This window comes from Saccostrea cucullata, unplaced genomic scaffold (genome assembly GCF_032062105.1).
Source record: "Saccostrea cucullata isolate Sc308-1 unplaced genomic scaffold, CSIRO_AGI_Scuc_v1 ctg217, whole genome shotgun sequence".
Taxonomy (NCBI): Eukaryota; Metazoa; Mollusca; class Bivalvia; order Ostreida; family Ostreidae; genus Saccostrea; species Saccostrea cuccullata.
The window spans coordinates 194,620-215,194 of record NW_026936638.1 but is presented as its reverse complement, the minus strand read 5'-3'; the positions used below and the strand labels follow the sequence as shown (position 1 = coordinate 215,194).

Here is a 20,575-nt window from a genome sequence, read left to right as displayed (position 1 = left end):
ATTAGTTTCACTTTTAATCATATCATTGTTAAAATTATCTTTATTCAGGATGTGTACTATGTGAATTTATTATTATTTAAAAACAATTGCCTGAGTATAAATGGAAGAAAGAAAATCCTACTGAATTATTTAACTGCTGAGGTTTGCTTTTACATTATATGGGCATGTAGCCTCTCTTCCTTTATTAGTGTCTAATATTGTGATTTTTTAAAATAAACAATTTATTTATCTAAGCATGTTATTCCCCAGTATTTGTAAGCATTGTTATTAGAAGTGTTTTTGTCTTTCATTTTTCATTCATCTTTTCCATGTTCTTACATTTTACTAGACTTAGTATCATTTTGTTTATGTTATTTTTTGTGGTATCATATGCATTTACAGTGACTTCAGATGAAACAAACATTTTACCAACAAAATGTATTTCATAATTCTGTTGCATTTGTCTTTTTGTTTTAAACAAGTAAAACTGTTAAAAAACTTTATACTGTATACAGGGTTATTTTCGCCCTTTCACACTTGCAAGCAATTTTCCCCCATTTTGAATTCGCCCAGTCACAGTTTTCTTTAAGATATTACATGTAATATTACTATACTGTGTTTGTTGAATTCTCCCTTTTATAAATTCGCCCAACCGAGTGAAAATAAAACGGGTATCGAAAATTTCACTGTATACAGTATTCCTTTAAAATTTAGCTGAACGGGTAGTCAAGTCATTTCATTTACATTTATTTGCAATTTTTATAGTGAAATTAAGGCACACTTAGCTTTCTGCATACCTCACATCTTCCCATTTTATTGATATTATCGATAAATATTATATAATTTTAATAATTTATGGACTAGTTTTTCATGTAAAATTGCAAGTTATTTTAGCCCATTTTGCCGTATTGGGCCATTCCATACCATGGAATAGAAAAGTATTGTTGCCTTTGTGAATAAAATGATGTACTTTCATTGAAAAAAGATTGTTTTTGTACTTTACAAAAATTTGTTTACAGAAGAAAGAGTACACAAGTGAGTTAAGGCTTGATATCTGTATCTATTTCTGTGCAAATGTAACTGCTGGTAATTAAAACATATGAAGACTTTTCCTTTTATACAAAGAAGGCTAAAAACTAATTCCTAATACATACTTAGAACCTAAAGCATTTTATAACCAGTGCACCTTATGACATCATTTTACTACACAAGGATGAAGAGAACATAAAACAAAAGGCCCATGGGCCACATCGCTCACCTGAGTACCTTGGGTGATACAGTTCTTTACATTAAAATAATTAACATGTATTATAAACAAAGATAATTTCTATACCATTGTAGTTTTATGATGCCCCCTTCGTTCACCCCCTCCCCTTTCATGATTTTAATACTTTTTTTCCTTGAATACTTTTGTTGATTCCTACCCTTCCTTCTTCTTCATAAAGTTTGATTGCTTCTAGATTGTTTATATGTTCCATTTCGTTAGTATTTTCTTTGTTTTTAGTGTTTTTTAAAAAGTATTCTGTGTAAAAGATTTTTCCAATATTCATAAATATATCTGCGTAAAACTTGGATTCCTCCCAGTTTAGGAGAAATAAAGCATTACTGTCTGGAATTTGTGGAACAATTTTGGCCCGTGTTTTAGGTATTAGTCATTATTTTAACAATTTAATACAATGTGTCTACACTACCCAAGGATGCTTCCACATAAGTTTCAGCTTTTCTGGCCCAGTGGTTCTTGAGAAGAAGATTTTTAAAGATTTGTTCTATACATTTCTAAGTAAAACTTGGATTCCCTATTGTGGCCCCGCCCTACCCCCGGGGTCATGATTTTGTCAATTTAATATCTACACTACCCAAGGATGCTTCCACATAAGTTTCAGTATTCCTGGCCCAGTGGTTCTTGAGAAAATTTTTTTTAAAGATTTGTTCTCTATACATTTCGATGTAAAACTTGGATTCCATATTGTGGCCCCGTCCTACCCCCGGGGGTCATGATTTTAGTAATTCAATATCTACACAATCAAGGATGCTTCCAAATAAGTTTCAGCTTTCCTGGCCTAGTGGTTCTTGAAAAGAAGATTTTTAAAGATTTGTTCTATATATTTCTATGTAAAACTTGGATTCCCTATTGTGGCCCCGCCCTACCCTTGGGGGTCATGATTTTAACAAATTGATATCTGCACTACCCAAGGATGCTTCCACGTAAGTTTCAGCTTTCCTGGCCCAGTGGTTCTTGAGAAGATTTTTTAATGATCCAACCCTATTTTTGTCTTTTCTTGATTATCTCCCCTTGTAAGGGCACTTGGCCCTTCATTTTAACAATTTAAACTCTCCTTCACCCAAGGATGCTTTGTACCAAGTTAGGTTAGAATTGGCCCATTGGTTCTTGAGAAGAAGTTGAAAATGTGAAAAGTTTACAGACAAACTTCAGCTCAGGTGAGCTAAAAAGGCTTCTGTGCAAGGGCTGCACAAACGTCATCAGTCCAATGGTTTAGAGTTACTGTTGTATTTAGTTTTGAGTTAAAGAGAGGAAAAAATGTTTAGTTCTGTTCACGACTTCAACCTTAGAAAGCCCTTCTTGAAACTTTGGAATAGACTTGGAGAATATTTTTAGTTTCTTCACTCTATAAGCAATTTCCATGTACTCCTGACTGGAAAAGAAGTTCACATGAACATGCAAGGTCAAGCTCACAAGAAAAAAAATGTCACAAGGGGTTAGTTAAATCAAATGTAATTTTTCGAGATGCTTTTATGTACTTAAACATCTTAAGGGGATTTAATTTGTAGCCAGTACAATAATAAATCATTCAGTGATTATCATTCTTTTAATTAAAAAAAATGGCCTCTGTGGACAAAATTTGTTAAGAGTTAATGGAAAACATGACGTACTCTAGTTTATAGGAAATATTTTCGATAAGTACACAAAAGAATAGCCAGTACCTATGACTGTCTCTCTAGATTCATGTATGGAAGTAAAAATCCATAAATCTAATAAAAAATAACAAAGCACATAAGGTAACAAAACAGTACAAAGCTCACAATGACAAATGTAATCTGCAAGGCAAAATCAAGATACATACGGTAAGTTAACTCTAACTCCCATGGTAGTATACTTTTTCTTACAAACTGAGCTCACATTTGTGAATAAATCTCTTATAAAAACACCCACTGCAAAAAGAACTGTGTGCTGACACCAAATAGCACAAACTTGCTTTAATTATTTCCTTTGTAGAATTGAGTTATCAAAAAGGTTTTAAAAAAAGGGTGAACATGGTAAAATAGCAAATTTAATACTGCTGAATTAACAACAGAAACCATGGGTTTTCTTTCCATTATACTACATTCAAAATTGAATGTATTGTAAGCTGGAGAAAAGGTGTACAGAGTAGGTTACAATGTTATTAATGCTGTGTTCTTACATGTACATGTACCAGCATCTTTTCAAAAGTTCAAAAGTTCTGCTAAATCTTTCACTTTCACTAAACACCCCCCATCCTCCACACACACACACTCTCTCTAAAATATAAAAACTTATCATAAAAAAGCCAATCAGAAAACACTAATTAACTAACAACATATTAAAGAAAAAATACATGACTTTACTTGGTAAAGTCATTAAAATTTAATCTCCTTTTTTAAATGGCACACACAAACAAACAAACAAAATATGTTATAAATGCATTATCAAAAAAAAAAATAATAAAATCTTGATTGTTGTGATAATATGTATTAAGTTCTAAATTACCTGCTCATTTAAAGAATTCACATCCTGACCTTTCAAATCACTTGCCAATTTAAACATTACATTATTTTCAAAGTTAAGATACAAAACAGTGTTCAAAATATTGAGTCTTACTTTACCTTTAAAGGTTTTTAATAAAAAAAAATTTTCTCTCTAAATAATTTTTTGTTTGTTTAAAATTAAATTTTAATCATAAAGCATTTTAAAAGAATATTTTCAAGCCTAAGATGAATGCAACACAAAACATGATTTTAAACAATTAAATAAAGCTGAAAAAAAGTTTGAAAACACAGATGAAATTTGGGTATTAAATATCAGATGTGTGTGGGTCCCTTAAAGAAATGTGAAAAATAAACGCTGCATTTCACTTCCGGAAATCTGCATAGCATTTCCAACATTTTTTGGTTTCATTTCCGACATTTTTTAATTTCATTTCCGACATAATTTTGTTTTTATTTCCGGAATTTACCTGTGCGGCAATTTGATGTTTTCCTAGTCAGCAAAAATGAAATTTTAAAAGTATTTATTGCAAAATATTGATTAAAAATATATTTTAAAAAATCTATTTATTATACATATATGCATACATGTAGCATAAGTCTAGGTAAAAGAGTTCAATGAACATACAACTTTTTCACCTCATTAAATGTGCACTAAAATAAATGTCAGTGACAGCATCATGCAAACTTGTGTCCAAGACACTTGATGTACTCTAATCCAGTTTTTACTCCGGTTTATATCGCATTTATTATACTGCTCTACACAGAACTTTATTTTTTTCTGCTTTACATCAACGCAGAGTAAACATTGAGTCAATTTCTCAAACTGTAATTCAGGTAGTTGCCTACATTTTCTATTGTCACAATTGTTTCAAAAACGCAGATACTGGATTTCAATTATTTATTTATAATTTGTATTCCTTTAAATTTTTCATAGGTAATCAGACATGTCTTCAAATCTGTTAGTAAAGGTTCTATCTGAAAAATGTTGGAAATGAAAACAAAAAAATGTCGGAAATGAAAACTAAAAAATGTCAGAAATGATAATTGCTAAAAATTACGGAAATGAAATGCAGCCAATATAAAGAATCTCACATACATTTACATCTGTATCACCATCGGTTTTTACTTTCTAAGAAGTATCAAATTTTTAATCCATACTTCATCTTTCTGTATGGTTTGTTTGGACTTAAATAAAAAAAACCCCAACATTTTTCTGATTTGAAATTACTTGAACAACTCAATTAAAAAAAATTAATCAAGTAAATTATTCTTCTCATTGAAAAAATATGCATACATGTACATACTTTACACATAAAAATTGGCATACATTTCAAATAAATTTATACAAATTCCTATAAATACTAATAAATGCTGACAGTTTTCAAAATAAAAATAAAAATTTAAAAAAATTCAAATAGACAATATAAGTCTGGCAAGTATAGCAAAAAACCCCTAAAACCAAAAAGTCTGGCAAGTATAGCAAACCCCCCTAAAACCAACAAGTATGAGACTACATACATTTACTCTAGGTATACAATGTTTAAGTTATAGCCATTAATACTTCCACTTAAAAAATAAAAATATACTAACATTTGTTAAATTTTTCTAACACCATATTATATAACAAGCAATAATCACTTGGCACCATGAAAGAGATATAGCGATAACAACAATAATCCTAGTGATGTGAAAAAGAAAGAATTTAAATGTAATCCGAAGACTAGAACAGACAGAATGGTTGTCACGCTCAGAGAGGAAGACACCACGAACAGGCGGGTTATGTTACTGGCGTGTTTCAAGATGAAAGACATCGCTAGGCCAACATATATCTACAAAATCATTCATCATTTATCTACAAAATCATTTGATGTATATCTACAAAATCATTACACATATTTCTCATATAAGACAAAAATAAAGAATGTCACAAATACTCATATATACATTTTGATAAAAAAAATTCTAGCTGTTATTTGACTGAATAAAAATATTGGTAACTAACCAGTTTTTGTAAATTATTTACCTGGGTAATAACTATCATCCAAGTGGCCAGTGAATAACCTCTGAATATGTGAAACTTCTTGGTGATGTCTATAAAGCAGCAGTTAAAGAAAGTTTATTCATAAAATATAAATGATGTATATCAGTGAATGAATTTTATTTCATCTTCCTTATAAGTGAAACGAAGGGACTGTCATTTAGAATTCTAAATTTGTCATGAAGCATTAGGGTAAAAAAAAATCATACTTAGTCATTTACCTTTTTCTTCATCAACTGTTTCTTCATAGATCCAAAAGGAAGTGTTAATGATCATTAACCAAGTGTACAGCATAATGTTTTGAAAGTGGAGGGACATCTAAAACAAAAGTACAATGTAATACAATGATAGTGATAACAGATTCATTCAGAAAGACTATAACTTGTAAAATGATTTCATACCACATTGATCCCCAACAAGAGCCCAATCCTAGTTACACTAGGCCATCCTTTGAGCTTCTGGCTTAGGTGAAGTTGTTACAATTTATGCAAAAAAGCTTCTGATGAAAAAGTTACAGCCCTTTGAAAAGTAGGTCAAACTTCTAAGCCAAGGGCATGAAGTCCAAAAAATGTACAAGTACCAGTATTTAATTTTTGAAAAGTATATTAAACTTCAATGATGTAAAGTCAAATATAAAAGGACAATCAAAAGGGAATGCACCATCTTCTCTCGTGCAAAAGTCAATAGCATTGTACATCTTTTCTTTTAATGTCATTCAAATATGAAAATTTATCATAAATGTAAATCTTAACTGAATGATTTACCTCTTTTTGTTTTTTAAGTATATACTCTGCATACACCGAGGCCATTCCTGACACGGTACACTGGATTCCTATCATAACGAGTCCTGTAATGGTGATGTATAGCTCAGAAAATTCCTTCCCTTTGGACTTAAAACTTCCATAGCTACAAAAGAACACATTGTAGACATGAAAAAAGTCAAGTGAAATAATGTTTTTAATCTTGTAAAGCACTACTAGTTTCTCACTCCATGTTCATGTTACAATCTGGGATTACTCTATAAGTGTACATGTCTAACAACCAAATTCCACAATGGAATTGACAAAAGAAGGGACCCTTTAACAAGCTTTTGCTTTCTTAGTAAATAAAAAAAAGCTACTTTTAGTGACAAAGATATCAAATAATCAGCTGTGAATCTTACCAGAAAATTGAATCCTAATTAAATGAATCCCATGAAAAAGTTTTTTCTTGGATTGATTAAACCTTGATATTCTATTCTATGGACATGCTGATTCCACCCCACCCCATAAAATTCTGAATGACCTTCAAATTGTTTTAATTACTTTTCATCAAATTAAGCTAGTCAACAAGAGCTATAGCCTATTTTTAATCACCCTCTTACATATACCTTGGTTCCATAGATTTTTCTCTTGATGGCAGGCACTGTGGTTTCATCAATTTTCGTTGCCATCAATTTTCGTGAATTTTGTAAAACTGACATTTTCGAGAATACGTAATTTCGTGGACAAAAGCATTGTCGATACAAATGAAAACAAATTTCTCAATTCAATGAACATTTAATTTTGTGGATCTGCTAAAAACGAATTCCTCGCAAATTGGTGCTCAACGAATATTGATGAAAGCATAGAATGCTGTTCAAATAACTTGAAATTTACATAATGTCATATGAGCAGAGGTTGTTTCAAGTTATTAGAACAGCTTTCTTGTCATTAAAAATCTAAGTCCCTATTTTGTCAATTTCCTTTGTGGAATTTATTTCAAATCCTTTATTTTAATTTTACTTTTATCTTGAAATAAAAATACCCTGTTAGGTCAGGGTCAATAGGACAAACTTAAGTTAATGATACCCAAGGGAAGTCTTTTGTCAAAAGAAATTTACATGTGAAATATATAATAGTTTTTTCCAGATGTAGGTCAAACTTCATGGTCAAAGTTGTGTTATCCAAAGGAAAACCTTGTCACAAAAGAATATACCTGAGAAATGTATCGGCCCTCATACTTTAGGTTTAATAGTTAAGTCCAAGGTTGATTTTTTTTTAAAAAAGTGGGTCAAACTTTAAGGTCAAGGTCAAACATAATTATACCAAAGGAAAGGCCCTGCCACAATGAAAATACAAGTGAAGTATGAAAGGCCTAGCCCAACTGTTCAAAGGTTATGGCCAATGTTAAACTTTGGAATTTTTTTTTGCAAAAGTGGTTCAGACTTCAAGGTCAAGGTAAAGACATCATTAAAATTATGTTATTATGTTAGTTCTTAAAGAAAGGTCTTGTCACAAGCAATACACTTATGAAATATGAAAGCCATAGGTCCAACCAATCAAAATTTATGAGAAAGGTTAAATTTTGGGGGGGACAGACAGACAAATAGACAGACAGACAGGACAAAATCTATATTCACCAAATCTTCAATTAAGGGGGCATAAATAGATATGACTCAATAAATTACCTAATTTCATCAACAATACAAATACACTACCTGTCAAGGGTTCCCGCTGTTGTTAAAATTCCTATAGCAATCCACTGACGTAGAGACAGAGGCCTGTAAAATATAATGTCATAGATATAAATTTACTTACTCTTTGTTTCAACATTGTGTTTAATATATTCATTCAAAGTGACAATCAAAATAAAAAGGAGATGGTGAAGATTTGATTTTAATCAGACAGTAAGTAATTATAGCAAACTGGAATCTTGGGATTTATTTTTATTCCAATGTGATAATAAATAAATGTTGACCTGGAAAGTCTCATTCAGGAGAACATAACTTAGTAATGTGATTCCTACAATGGGGGATCTCAGCCAACCAGAGAGTTAGAAATAATTTAAATTAATCATATAATAAGTTGAACTTTCTAATATCATTGGTTGAATTAAACAAGTTTGAATTCATCTGTGTGCAGTCTAAACTTTTATAGTAAGAAGACAACATACCTCCTAAGGAAACTCCAATACAGCAAAGCTGTTATACCTATTTTAAGATTGCTTAGTACCTAAAATGTCAAAGTAAATCGATAATGTATACTGGTGATTAGAAATGAATCGTATGAAAAATCAATGCACTGAAATACAAGTAAAAATGAATTTAACTAACAGTTACAAAGAATATTTGTAAAAGAAACAAAAACACTATACTGAATGAATTTCTCCTCATGACCACAAAAATTAGAATATTTTCAAGTGGACATTTACTGACAGAATTATTTCAGAATGCATTGTATTTTAGAATTTATAAGTGCAAACCGAGTCTTCTGATAAAATAACACATTAAGTTGTAAGAGGTAGAGTAACTGTACACACTGAAATGTTTGAATATTTGAAATTCCAGCAAAAAATTGCACAAACTTACTACTTGTTTATTATTAATTGAGGAAAGTATCATTCACTTTAATTGACTTTGGAAAATGTAGTTATAAAGATACCAGGTATGATGATTAATCTTTCGTTTTACTTTTGGTGCTCTTGATGAAAGGAAACCAAATATGGATTGCCATTGTGACTCTCTCTCTCACATACAATTAAGCATTGCATTCATATTTTTGGATGTCGTCAGTCCTATAACACACCTGGCCATGCCAACAAATTGAATACCACGGGGCATGATAATTTGTCGGCACGGCCAGGTGTGTTATAGGACCAATGACATACAAAAATATGAATTCAATGCTTATATTTACATTCTTTAAATTTTTCCTCTTCATAATTGTTTATTTTTTTAAATCTTAAGGGGGCCGACTATAGTTCGAGTTATCGCTCCTTGCGCATCATAGCGCACATGATGGTTTTTGTTTGTTGTAGTTTTCTAGGAGATTGTCAATATGCGTAATTAGCTAATTAGAAAAAATTATGCATGCGATACAAACAGACGGTAGATTTTGCTGAAACTTTGCATGTATAACAAGGCAAGTGTAAGTAATGTATGGTATAGAAATAAAGAGTTTCGCTATTGTAGTTTTCCCGCAAAAAAACTACAGTCGGCCCCCTTAAATGTGAATTCAGCACCCTTCAAAACTGGTGTGGTTAACAGAGGTAAGAGCTGTTTGTGACGTTGCAAAGTTAAATTAAATGACAAATTAATTTTAAACGCACATTTGTTGTATTTTTACATTAATTTATTAGGGTTATAGTTTTTTCATTACATTGATATAAAACGTACATTTTCGTTTTCCTAGAGTATTTAAAATGCATATAGTCCCTACTGTGTATTCTAACCCGTGGTGACAAGGTTTTGCTTGTGTTATAGAGATTTTAATGTTGTGGATTTCTAATGGATTTCATAAAGAAAAATTTCACTGAATGTAAATATTTAACAATCAATTTCAAATTATTTCTATACAACATGTTATCTCCAAAACAAAACTACACAATGTTAGTCTGCTACAAAAACTATTTTCAATGAAACTATGGTTAATAATTCCCATTACAAGTCACTGTATACAGCTTTGTTTTCACTCAAATTATTTTCGTAGTCTCCAATCATTTCAGAATTATTGTTTACCACCCATTAATTATAACAAACTTATACATGTATAGTTTAAGCCATCTATCAGAGAAGCATTTAGTACTTTTTCCTTCCACAAAATAGAACTGCAAATGAAACAAAGCTGTATTCAATATCTACTGCAAAGTGCATAGATAATTATCATAATAATTTCTATAATGATAAAACATTAAGCTAAGTAATTTAAGAACATGTTGGTACTAAGTGAAATCCTCTATAGTTACAGTCTTCTGTCAATATGTTGTCTCCCTCCCCGAGAAAATACCACCATAAAGTCATCCTTAAATACAACCATACATTGCAAGCTTTTTAACATAATTTCCATATGTATTTATTGTAAAATGTCTTTACTGACAAATAAGTTGATATCACCAGGGTATGAACAAGCTTGTTTAAAGTCAACATTTTCCAAATTCTATGGTCCAAACAATGAAGTTTATGGTAACTACATCAATTTTTACCAAAAATATTTTTTTGAAAGTTCAACATGATCTGTATTGAAAGTTATTTCCCTTTTCATGGACTAAGTGAATAATGGAAACATATTAGCCATTGTGTAAAAATCATGAATACTTTTGTCATATCACTGTATATCATTAAAAGACTGCTTACAAACTTACTAAATGAAATCAGAGTTAGGTTCTAATGTGCCATGGAGATAGGAGAAAGATCATGTATATTCTTGTAAGTAAGAAAATGTGCAAACTGCTGTAAATTGTTTATTAATTTTCACCCACAATTTGTAAATTTACCTAATCATTCAAATAGAAGTAATCATGCAGGGTCTTCAGCTGAAAAGTTTGCATAATCCTGAAAGTGCCTGTGTATTTAAAAATTTGAAAAATGTGATGGTACAGAACACTTAAATGAATTAAAAAAGCATATAACAAAAATTTCTTCAAAAGTAATGCTGGTTGTTAAATTCAATTTATTCTATCATTTCAAACAACAAATCATACAAAGAATCTTTAACATTGGGTACCAAACAATAAAATATAAAACGTAGATCTTTTTACAATATTGGTAATTCAATAAAACAATGTCAAGAAATATTCGCAGACTTGTGTCATTTCAATCACCAAAATGACCTACATTACCCATTAAGCTTGAAAATATCAGATTTATTTTTTAACACATATGCAACATTTTCATGAATATGTGGAATATCTTAAGTATGAGTATCACTGAAGCCTATTAGCTTTACCTGAAATGTGGTGGGGTCCATATAAACCTGCATCATCATGGATAGGTTGTTACTGACGCTGTACAATAAGCCTGGGACGGAGTACTGAAGGAAACAGAAAAACGTGACGTCTTTTGGCAGGCTTCCCTTTGTCTGCCATAACAGCAGTATCCAAGACACCAGGAACTAAAAATTAACAAAGATCTACAAATACAAAACTAATCTATTATAGTCTACTTTGAATATATGCCAAACACAAAGAAAAATAAATCTTGAAAAATTCTTCAGTCATCAGACAAATGCTTTGTTTCTTTAAAACTGTATTTTATATTTTAAATAACCCTCTCTCAAATATTCTTTTCACTTTCAAATATCCTAGCACTTGAAACCACAATAACATCTTTGCAAAGTTCCGTGTGCAATTCAGCCATTCTGGACAAAGTACATAAAACAAGAGGCCCACGGGCCTTATAGGTCACCTGAGTATCGTGTAACAACTTTCAAATAATTAAAATTGGTTTGTGTTTTACCCCAGAGGCCATGAAATTCACAATTCACAATTTTGAAAGAGGCACCATTGCTTATCATAATTATAAACTTAGCATGCTTACTCTATTTACTTAATACCCAGAGGTAGATCAGAGTAACAAAGAGAAAATGCACTTCCACTTTATAACCAGTTGTGCACCTCACCCCAAAGGAACCACTGACCCTGGGGCCACATATTTCAAAATTTTGCAAATTTTATCATAAAATGGTTGATTAATACTAAAGAGCAGATTTCAAAGCATTAATTTATTTTCAGACTATGTTACCCCCCCCCCCCCCCGATCCAAGGGGCATAAAAAATAACGTTTTTGCTAGATGCACCATTCATCACAAATATATATATACTTGGATCATTGGCATAAAACCCAGGAGCAAAGGAATAGATTTTCAAAGAATTAATGCATTTTCACAATATAATCAATAGAGCCCCGCCGTAACACCAGAAACCCTGACCCTGGGGCCATAAAATTCACAATTTTGGAAGAGGCACTCTTGCTTGTCATAACTATGTACTTACTTAGTTTATTTAATACCCAGAAGCAGAGAAGAAAATTTTCAAAGAATTAATGCATTTTCACTATATGATCAATAGAGCCCCGCCCTTAAACACCAGAACCCCTGACCCTGGGGCCATGAAATTCAAAATTTTGGAAGAGGCACTCTTTCTCATCATAACTATGTACTTACTTAGTTTATTTAATACCCATAAGCAGAGAAGAAGATTTTCAAAGAGTTAATGCATTTTCACTATATGATCAATAGAGCCCCGCCCTAACACCAGAACCCCTGACCCTGGGGCCATAAAATTCACAATTTTGAAAGTGGCACTCTTGCTCGTCATAACTATGTGCTTAGTTAGTTTATTTAATGCCCAGAAGCAGAGAAGAAGATTTTCAAAGAATAAATGCATTTTCACTATACGATCAATAGAGCCCCGCCCTAACACCAGAACCCCTGACCCTGGGGCCATAAAATTCACAATTTTGGAAGAGGCACTCTTGCTTAACATAACTATGTACTTAGTTAGTTTACTTAATACCCAAGAGCAGAGAAGAAGATTATTTTCAAAGAAATAATGCACTTTCACTATATTATCTATATAGCCCCGCCTTAGCACAAGAACCCCTGACCCTGGGGCCATGAATTTCACAATTTTTGTAGAGAACTCAATGCTCATTACATTCATGCCAACAGTTTGACAGCTTGATGTCCAGGAGTAAAGAAAAAGATTTTTAAAGATTGCAAAAATTTTGGTGGTTTTGGCCCCACCCCTCAGGCCCCAGGGGGGCAGGGACCGTAAAATTCAAAATTTTTGTTCCCCTTCAGCCATAGATGCTGTATACCAAATTTGGTTGAAATTGGTTCAGTGGTTTCAGAGAAGAAGCTGAAAATGTTCAAATGTTAACACACGACGCATAACGCACGACGACGGACGAAAACGGATAGCAATAGGTCACCTGAGTTACTCAGGTGACCTAAAAATCTCAATGAATCACTGGTAATAGCAAAATTTGGTACTAATACTGTAGTAAAAATGAAATTCTGCTATGTATATTATAACAAAAACTGTACAATAATAAACATATACCAGTACTGCTTAGAAAATAGGAAAAGAGGATAGAAGTGTTTTGTTATGCTGCATAGATTTCTATATATGAAGAACTAACTTTGATCTTCATAGTTGCAGAACTGTAGCTCTCTGCTTGAGAAAATTCGAACAGATAAAGCAGAGAGCTACAGATCCAAACGTTGTAAAAACCTTCGATTTACGCCAACTATTTTTTGTCGCTCACTTTGGGTATTTTTTCGTGTATTTTATACTTTCCCCAGCTTTGAAAATGATTTTAAATGGTATTTAATAATTAATCATACATTCAACTTCAATTCCTGATCATTTACTCACCTCTCAATGCTAAAGAAATGGCTGTTTGTGGTTACGGATGTCGAAATGGAACTCTTTTAAACCGACATTACAAAACTATACACAGAACTGTTTTGGTAAACAGAGTATCAAATATAAGAGTTAACTACCATATAAGTGGAAATTTTAGCAAGACGCAAATTTAGCGATTTCTACCTAAATCTGGTATCTAATTTTTAGCGAGAAGTAATTTTAGTGATTTTAAAGTGCTTACTAAAGAAGCTATTACAAATAATACGCAATTAATTTTTAGCGATATTCAAATTTAGCGATGTCAGCACCCTCGCTAATAATGCCAAAATTAAATCCTCGCGAAAAATTCTACTTATACCATATATGAATTATTATAGGATACCATTCTAAAAGCCAGAGAAAGCTTAAACTACACGAAATAAATAGCTAAAGTAGCGACAAAAAAATCGTAAATTGAAGGTTTTACAACGCTTGGATCTGTAGCTCTCTGCTTTATCTGTCCGAATTTTTTCAAGCAGAGAGCTACAGTTCTGCAGCTATGATCTTCACTGAGGCCTAGAAAAAAAATATGTTTGTTTCCACTTTCCCGACCGACCCTAATTTATAGTGCCGACCCTAAATATTTTTTTAATGCTTTTGTCTCATGATGTGCAAGATTTCAACCAGGGAATTATAGCCTCCAACTTTGCAAGCTTTTCAAGACAGAAAGAAGTTTGGGTCACCTTTCTATTATAAGTTAAGTCACAGTAATGCTTGAAAACACCATTTCCTTTGTCATTAATGTTACTTCTATACACGTTTTGATTAAAGAAGCCAAAAAAATTTTTTCAAAAAAAAAAAAATTGCCTACCTACCTACCCTATATTTTTTCAGCCTGAAAGCGGAAACAAACATATTTTTTTTCTAGGCCTGACCATATCATTTCATATTATAATACAAATTACATGAAGAAATGTGTAAAAAAAAAACATACTACTGGGAAAAAAGAAAAGAATAAACCACAGGCCTTTGGATCGCTTAAGATTTTTATTTTTCAACACCTCATTTTTTTTTCTAAGCAATGTAAAGGCCCATGGACTAAACAAATGAGGGGGGAATAAAGAAGTATTTATATATAGCATAAGAATTACAGTTAGGAAAATGACATAAAGTACCCATATATGAAGAAAAAGAGAATGACTCCTGAATTTAGTGACCTACTACCAATATTTAGGGTTTAAAATGGGTTTATAAAGTTAAATAATTTTCAGTTAAGTAAATAAAACTACAAATTTTATGTGCTTACCTCACTTGGATGAACAATTAAATCTTGTATACCTTTTTTGGCAAATATGATTATAAATAAATATGTTATGATCATGGAACATAAACTTAGACAATTACTTACAATGCAACTTCATTTCAACTGGATTCCCTGTACTTTTATTTATCATTTTCAATAGTGTTGTCACGATGATCGATTTATAATCGATGATCGGTCGGAAAGGCTGTCGATTTTAGACAATCGATTGGAGATTTTAACAATCGATTAATCGGTATATTTCAGCACATATCTTTTTTACAGTTTTCTCACTTTTATTTCAAGAACAGGCTCTTGTTATCAAAATATATATCTTTCAAGAGTTGTCCTTTACTATTTTATAATACAAGTACTTAAAATCTGTTTAAAATAAATCAAAAGATAATGATATTTGTATTTCTAAACTGAAGAAACTAAACTTAGTACTTGTGTAAATGAAATATATTAGTTTTCAGTATTTGGGGGAATTCACCTGTTATTTCATACGAAATCACAAGGAATTTGCAATATTAAATGTCTTATAACAGTTTAAAGAATTAATTCCATATACATTTTAGATGATCATGTAAATTAAAACCTGATCTGTCTATGCTTACTTTTCCCAGGCCAAGTAATTCCTAATCATGCAAAAATCTGTATTACTGAAATCATTAATCAAACTGCATATATACTGTTTTTACAATTTCGATCTGTACAATGCAACTTTACTTACATTATTTAACAATAAAATTCTAATTTTTATAAAATCTAATGCCTATTTTATGCAAAGGGTTACCGATTCGATTACTGGCCAATGATCAGTCGGTTAGGGTCAACCGATGCTACCGATTAATCGATTCTGATTTTCAACCGATTTGACAACACTAATTTTCAAACATAAGACTGTACATTACATATAGTCTGACAAGAGAGACAATGTCAAATTGAAAACAGGTGATTCTGTTTTTTCTTTAACAAATGATATACAGTTCATCCTTTGACCTTTGAATTTTAATTCTGGGTTCTGTAAGCATACTTACTTTTCCTACTTCAATGATCAGTACAACAGAGGAAGACTTGAATGGAACTTTTCCTTTTACTTCACACAGATGAACAAGGATGGAGTAGGTGCCATAAACAATAGTGCTAAAAATTCCAGTATGAAACAAATTAAGAATACTTTCCTGAAATAATAATACTTCACTTCAATCAATGCTTAGGCCAAAAAAAATTACTTATTAGTTTCTAAGGCCAAAAAATTCAAAATTCAATGCGGCAAGCAGGTTTTTTTTTTTTTGTTTTTTTTTTTTTTTTTGTTTTTTTTTGTTGAGAACAGGTTTTAGAGCCTTTTTAAAGCCATTTGTTTAATAAAATGATAATATCTACTAATTTTTAATTTTTGTTCTCTGAACTTAATTATAATATATATATTCAACTTTAAATAATGTTATTCCAAACATTTATTTAAAAGTTCATTCATGAAATACTGTAAACTTAGAAGAAATATATTCCTTTCTACTAAAAACGTCTATCTTAGCCTTTATAAAAAGGGGGATAACTCGATTTACTTTTTCAATTTGGAAAAATAGAAAATTGAGTTACTTCCCTTTTAAATATGTCAATAAAATTGATCAATGCGGCCGTTTTTGAACTGATGCGGCAGTATCTGAGAAACTATTGATTAATTTTTTTTGGCCTTAGATGAACATTTATAAAGGAATCTGAAGTCCTCTGTCATGTCTGATAATTTTAATGGTTAATTCATATATTAAAGAAAAAAGAATCAAGTACTGTAAATGTTTTGGGTGTTTTATCAAAGATTATTAAAAATAAAATAAGGGTGTTAATCTAACAATATGCTTTTCAATTTCTTCATTAATAACATACATTTACAATTTTCTTCAAAACTTACCTGGAACTTAATAATATTCCCCAGCCAATTGTCCCTAAAATCCCCATATTCACCAGTTTTCAGCATACACTTTGTGTAAAAATCTGAAACATAGAACACATAACTGAATGACCATGATGACTCACATATAATTTTGATATAAAACAATCACAACTTCAAATGCATGTTTTAACCAAGGTTGAATTGAATTTTAGGTGCAAAACTGTGGCCTTATAGTTTTACATTTTAGTCCAGCTGTAATGCAAATATGGTGAAATTTACAGTACAAGATTTTCTGTGCATTTATTATTTACCATCATTGGTCAGCATGAAGAATAATATTGCCCCATCAAAGTATGGATATATTATATCATTTATGTATTTTAAGATTGTACATAAATTATGTGTATTTTATGTACAAGTTTCTAAAAATTTTTTTTTAGTCTTAAGAGGGCATTATTTATCTTTTTGTGATATAAAGTTAAATATAGACTTTTTCCTAAAAATATGAATTGAAATCAGCGTAAATCATCAGAGCATTTGTTAGAAATTGTCATCTGATTCTGGCAAAAAGTTGTACCGACGTATAAGTGGGTCAATGGCAAATCCTTGTCAAATAACCTCAAAAGATACAACCGACTTATAGGTGGACCGACTTATAGGCGAGTATATACGGTGTTTACAAACTAGATGTCCACAAAATTTACGTTTCTGAACTATACGGAGGAACATGTTTATACCTTATGCCAAACCCAACTGAATGACAATTCCGACCAAAAAATGAACCAAACCGAAAATAGAGATTTTGTACCGTGTATCGAACCGAGAAAAGATACTGCGGTGAATTGATACTGCCGTGAACCGTTTCACTTCTATTGATTGTTGCAGCTCTCTGTAAAATTGGTTTTAATGAACTGATAACTCCAACAGTAAATGCAATAAAATAAATTCAAATGAATGAGTAGATAACATAGAAACCACTAGCTGCAGAACTGTAGCATTATAGTTTTAAATCAAGCACTGTGACAAAAAAAATTAATTGGTCTGTAGAGATAACTATACTGTGTACAGGGAAATTTTCGCTCCCTTTTTATTTTCACCCCTTTTGCCCTACCCTCATTTGGGTGAATTTAAGATAGCTGTCGAAAATGTTTATAGTATAATTCGATTTCCCATCCAGAAAAATACCAGTCTTTTTATGACTCGCCTATAAGTCGGACATAGACTTTTGGACTAAAATTTAACTCCCAAAATACCGACTTATAGGCGAGTATATACGGTAGTTTATAACAGTCAAATAAATTAAATTCATTTCTTCTATCCATTTTGCACATAAATTATTTGACTATAATTAAGTAAAAGGAAGCATAAAACAATGGTTGAATGTTTCCTTCTATCAAAATGTATCGTATCGCAAATAACAGAACTGAGACTAAATTTTATGATATGTATTGATCATCCTCAAACAGAAACTAAACATGTACCAAATAAACAAGATGTGTTTGTGAAACACTGATGCCCCCGTATGGCAACAAATTAGTGAAGATTAAACTTTTCTTAAATGCAAACTCACTGGAAATACAGCTCTGAAATATGAAATCAGGCCAGGGTAAAAATTTTTCATCAGTTTGGAAATCTTGGTATCCAATAAAGGGTCTTTTCACAAAGATTACATATGTATAGTATGAGATCACTAGCCCTTAGTGTTCAAAAGTTATGGCCAAGGTTAAAGTTTTTTTCATAAGTACAAAAATCTCCAAGGTCAAGGTCAAAAGGTCAAGGTAATTGGTATCTAATGAAAAGTCTTGCCACAAAGATTAGGTATGTAAAGTATGGAAGCCCAAGTCCTTAACGTTCAAAAGTTATGGCCATTTTAAGATTAAAAAAAATTAATAAGTAGGTCAAACTCCATGGTCAAGGTCAGAGTGTCAAAGGTCTTGCTATCAAATGAAAGGTTAAGCCACAAGCATTAAATATGTAAAGTATGAAAGCACTAGCCCTAAGCCTTTAAAAGTTATTGTCAAGCTTTGTTTTTTTAAAGTATGTCAAACTCCAAGGTCAAGGTCAAAGGGTCAAGTTTTGGGTATCCAATAAAGGGTCTTCTCACAAGTATTATACATGTGTCTGTGAAGTATGAAAGCCCTATCCCTTACCGCTCAAAAGTTATGGCCAAGGTTAAAGTTTTTTTCATAAGTATGGAAATCTCCAAGGTCAAGGTCAAAAGGTCAAGGTTGGTGGTATCCAATGAAAGGTCTTTCCACAAAAAATACATATGTGAAGTATACAAGTCCTAGTATCTACAGTTCAAAAGTTAGGGCCAAAGTAAAAGTTTGGAATTTTTGTGGAAAAGTGGGTCAAATCCCAAGGTCAAGGTCAAAAGGTCAAATTTGATGGTATTCAATGAAAGGTCTTGTCAGAATGAATACAAATTTGAGATATGAAAGTCAGCCTCCACTAAATCAAAAGTTATGAGCAAGGTTAAAGTTTTTGCAGACAAACAGACAAACAGAGAGACAGACAGACAACTAGACAGACAGACATACAAGACAAAAACTATATACCTCCGTTACGGGGGCATAAAAATAGACCCACCATAATTTTAATGGATTTAATATAGCAGGTAAATATGAGATTAAACATTTAAAATTTGTATTAAACTTTGTTGCACTGTTCAGGCTTGATTTGGTAATGCACAACATACATAACATATATACAATATGTCAAGTGACGTCAGAGTCTATAGGTAGTAAATGGCACATGCAGTTTGAAGAGCCCAATCGTAAGTAAATCTAAATATCCGGTGTGCATCTGCGCTGACATCCTAGAAGTCTTATCATCAATATATTAAGCTGCAATAAAATGCATCGATCTAACATCTTATCTTCCTTTTCCAAAGTCTGTGACAAATAAAGCGTCGTCAATCATTTTTCTCATTCTTGGATTTGTAGCTGTCTGGTTTGTCTGTCAAGATTTTCTTAACCAGAGAGCTGACAGTTCTGCAGCTGCATCATCAACTAACCTGCTCAAGTCAATGCTGAATTTTGAATGCAGAATTGATTTATTTGCAACTTACATGTATAATTTGACTATGCAGAATATCAATAATCACTGGTAATTTCATGAATATGCATTCATTTCTGGACTTTCTTTGTCATAAATATCCACTATCATAATTTGTATTTTAATTTTTGAAGAAAATCCTTCTCGAATTCAATGTAAAATTGCTTCTTTTATAGCAATGTTTCATTGGCAATTGGTGTAAAGCGCAAAAGAGATTAGGAATTGAAATAATGAAAAAAAATCTAGATTAGAAAACTTATTTCCGGAATAATAAAGCATATTATTTTTTTCTCATATGTGAAAATCAATGATTCATTATTTAGATAGTTTTATTAAACTTTATACAAATCATAACCTGAAATCATTAACGTTAGGCCGCCTATCTATATTTTGAGAACATTTTCCGGGATTCTTTTATGTGATCGTTTCATTTTCCTTCAACTTCCTTTTCCGTTCATAAATCAAGATGGTGAGA

At 31.5% G+C, this 20,575-nt stretch overlaps 1 protein-coding gene across 2 annotated transcripts; it reads right to left on the bottom strand.

Annotated features, from left to right (window-relative positions):
- Positions 1-2,788: 2,788 nt before the first annotated feature.
- LOC134246066 (probable UDP-sugar transporter protein SLC35A4) lies at positions 2,789-20,268 on the bottom strand. Of its 2 annotated transcripts, none has more exons than XM_062728326.1 (10): positions 20,114-20,268; positions 17,062-17,144; positions 16,190-16,295; positions 11,449-11,613; positions 8,678-8,736; positions 8,223-8,285; positions 6,529-6,670; positions 5,986-6,082; positions 5,750-5,817; positions 2,789-5,555 (listed from the first exon to the last, which is right to left on the bottom strand). In XM_062728326.1, exons 2-10 carry the CDS (start codon positions 17,106-17,108, stop codon positions 5,361-5,363), a joined length of 942 nt encoding a protein of 313 aa, XP_062584310.1. In that variant the 5' UTR covers positions 17,109-17,144; positions 20,114-20,268; the 3' UTR covers positions 2,789-5,360. The 2 variants fall into 2 exon arrangements, with proteins under 2 accessions (XP_062584310.1, XP_062584311.1); XM_062728327.1 differs by having other exon boundaries at positions 20,150-20,268.
- Between the last annotated feature and the right edge of the window lie 307 nt (positions 20,269-20,575).